We start from the raw sequence: 1,044 nt of genomic DNA, 5'->3' as shown, positions 1-1,044 counted from the left end.
AAACTTTGTTAATTAATTTATGATTCTATGTTTTCAGTCACAATGGAAGGCACCAGACTGTTTGTGGGAAACCTATCCGCCAACACAACAGAAGCTGATATGAGAAGTAAATTTTCCAAGTTTGGAAAAGTTGTCAAAATTGAGCTCAAGGAAAGGAAATTCCTACAGCCACCTTCATGCTTTGGATTCATTACTCTTGATGCTCCAAGGCATTCTTTGGAAAATTGTAAGTTTTAGAACCCATAAGTTTTATTTTTTGGGGAGTTAGGATGTAGAGTGCATTGTCTTGAAAAAGGAAAGAGAAGTTAAAAGTAAGATCACTTAGCTTGTCCCAAAGATCCTTCCTTGGACACTAAATTTTGTAACTTGACATGGGCTTAAACCATCAATTTTTCTAATTTTAAGTCCTATGTGCCAACCAACCAACAAGACTCTCAGTAGTGAGGTTGGGTACCTTCCAATAACTGTTGTATTTAATTGCCTTTCTGGTAATTTTTAGGTATTGTAAATATTTAGATTTTAAGTATTTAATACAATAAATTTGCTCCTTTCAGGCATATACGAACTGTCCAATACCCAAATTTTTTTTTAAAAAAAAAAAAAAAAAAAAAAAATCGTTTTCCATGCAGAAGGTCGTTCAATGTCCACTATTCTGCCGTTTTCGTGTTGACTTAGCACACTTAGGTTTAAATTTTAAAGATTTCCATGGAAGAGTTTACTGTGTGAGGGTCCTCCCATTGAAGTCCTGCCAAAAAAATGTATCTAATCTAATTTTCATCTTCTGTTTTCAGAGCACGATAGTGACGTCGAAAAAGACTCGTCGTCTAAACGTCCCCTATCCGTCACCCAGGCCGATTATCGCACCGAACCTCTGGGCAAATCCACCAACCCCTTCGGCTCCCTGACAGCCAGATTCCAATATGACAGTTCCAACTCTGAAGACGAAGATGAAGAAGATGAAAGAAGAAGAAAAAGACAGAGAGGTCCCGGACAAGGACAAGAACAGTTTGGGACGGGACAAGACGGAGCGGAACAGAGAAAAGG

The 1,044-nt window shown here is 38.0% G+C and overlaps 1 protein-coding gene across 1 annotated transcript; it reads left to right on the top strand.

The window, feature by feature from the left end:
• Nucleotides 1–42: 42 nt before the first annotated feature.
• LOC113473157 (serine/arginine-rich splicing factor 9-like) lies at nt 43–592 on the top strand. The gene is made up of 2 exons (XM_026832891.1): nt 43–226; nt 555–592. Exons 1-2 carry the CDS (start codon nt 43–45, stop codon nt 590–592), a joined length of 222 nt encoding a protein of 73 aa, XP_026688692.1.
• The last annotated feature ends 452 nt before the right edge of the window (nt 593–1,044 follow it).

Source organism: Diaphorina citri, unplaced genomic scaffold, assembly GCF_000475195.1.
Source record: "Diaphorina citri unplaced genomic scaffold, Diaci psyllid genome assembly version 1.1 scaffold17089, whole genome shotgun sequence".
Taxonomy (NCBI): domain Eukaryota; kingdom Metazoa; phylum Arthropoda; class Insecta; order Hemiptera; family Psyllidae; genus Diaphorina; species Diaphorina citri.
Note: the sequence above shows the minus strand (reverse complement) of the source record. Positions and strands in the feature narration are given on the sequence as shown.

Coding starts and splice junctions, on each gene's coding strand:
- LOC113473157 (XM_026832891.1), top strand. CDS start 43: ATGGAAGGCACCAGACTGTTTGTGGGAAACCTATCCGCCAACACAACA. Junction 227..554: donor AAGGCATTCTTTGGAAAATT/GTAAGTTTTAGA, acceptor TGCTCCTTTCAG/GCATATACGAACTGTCCAAT.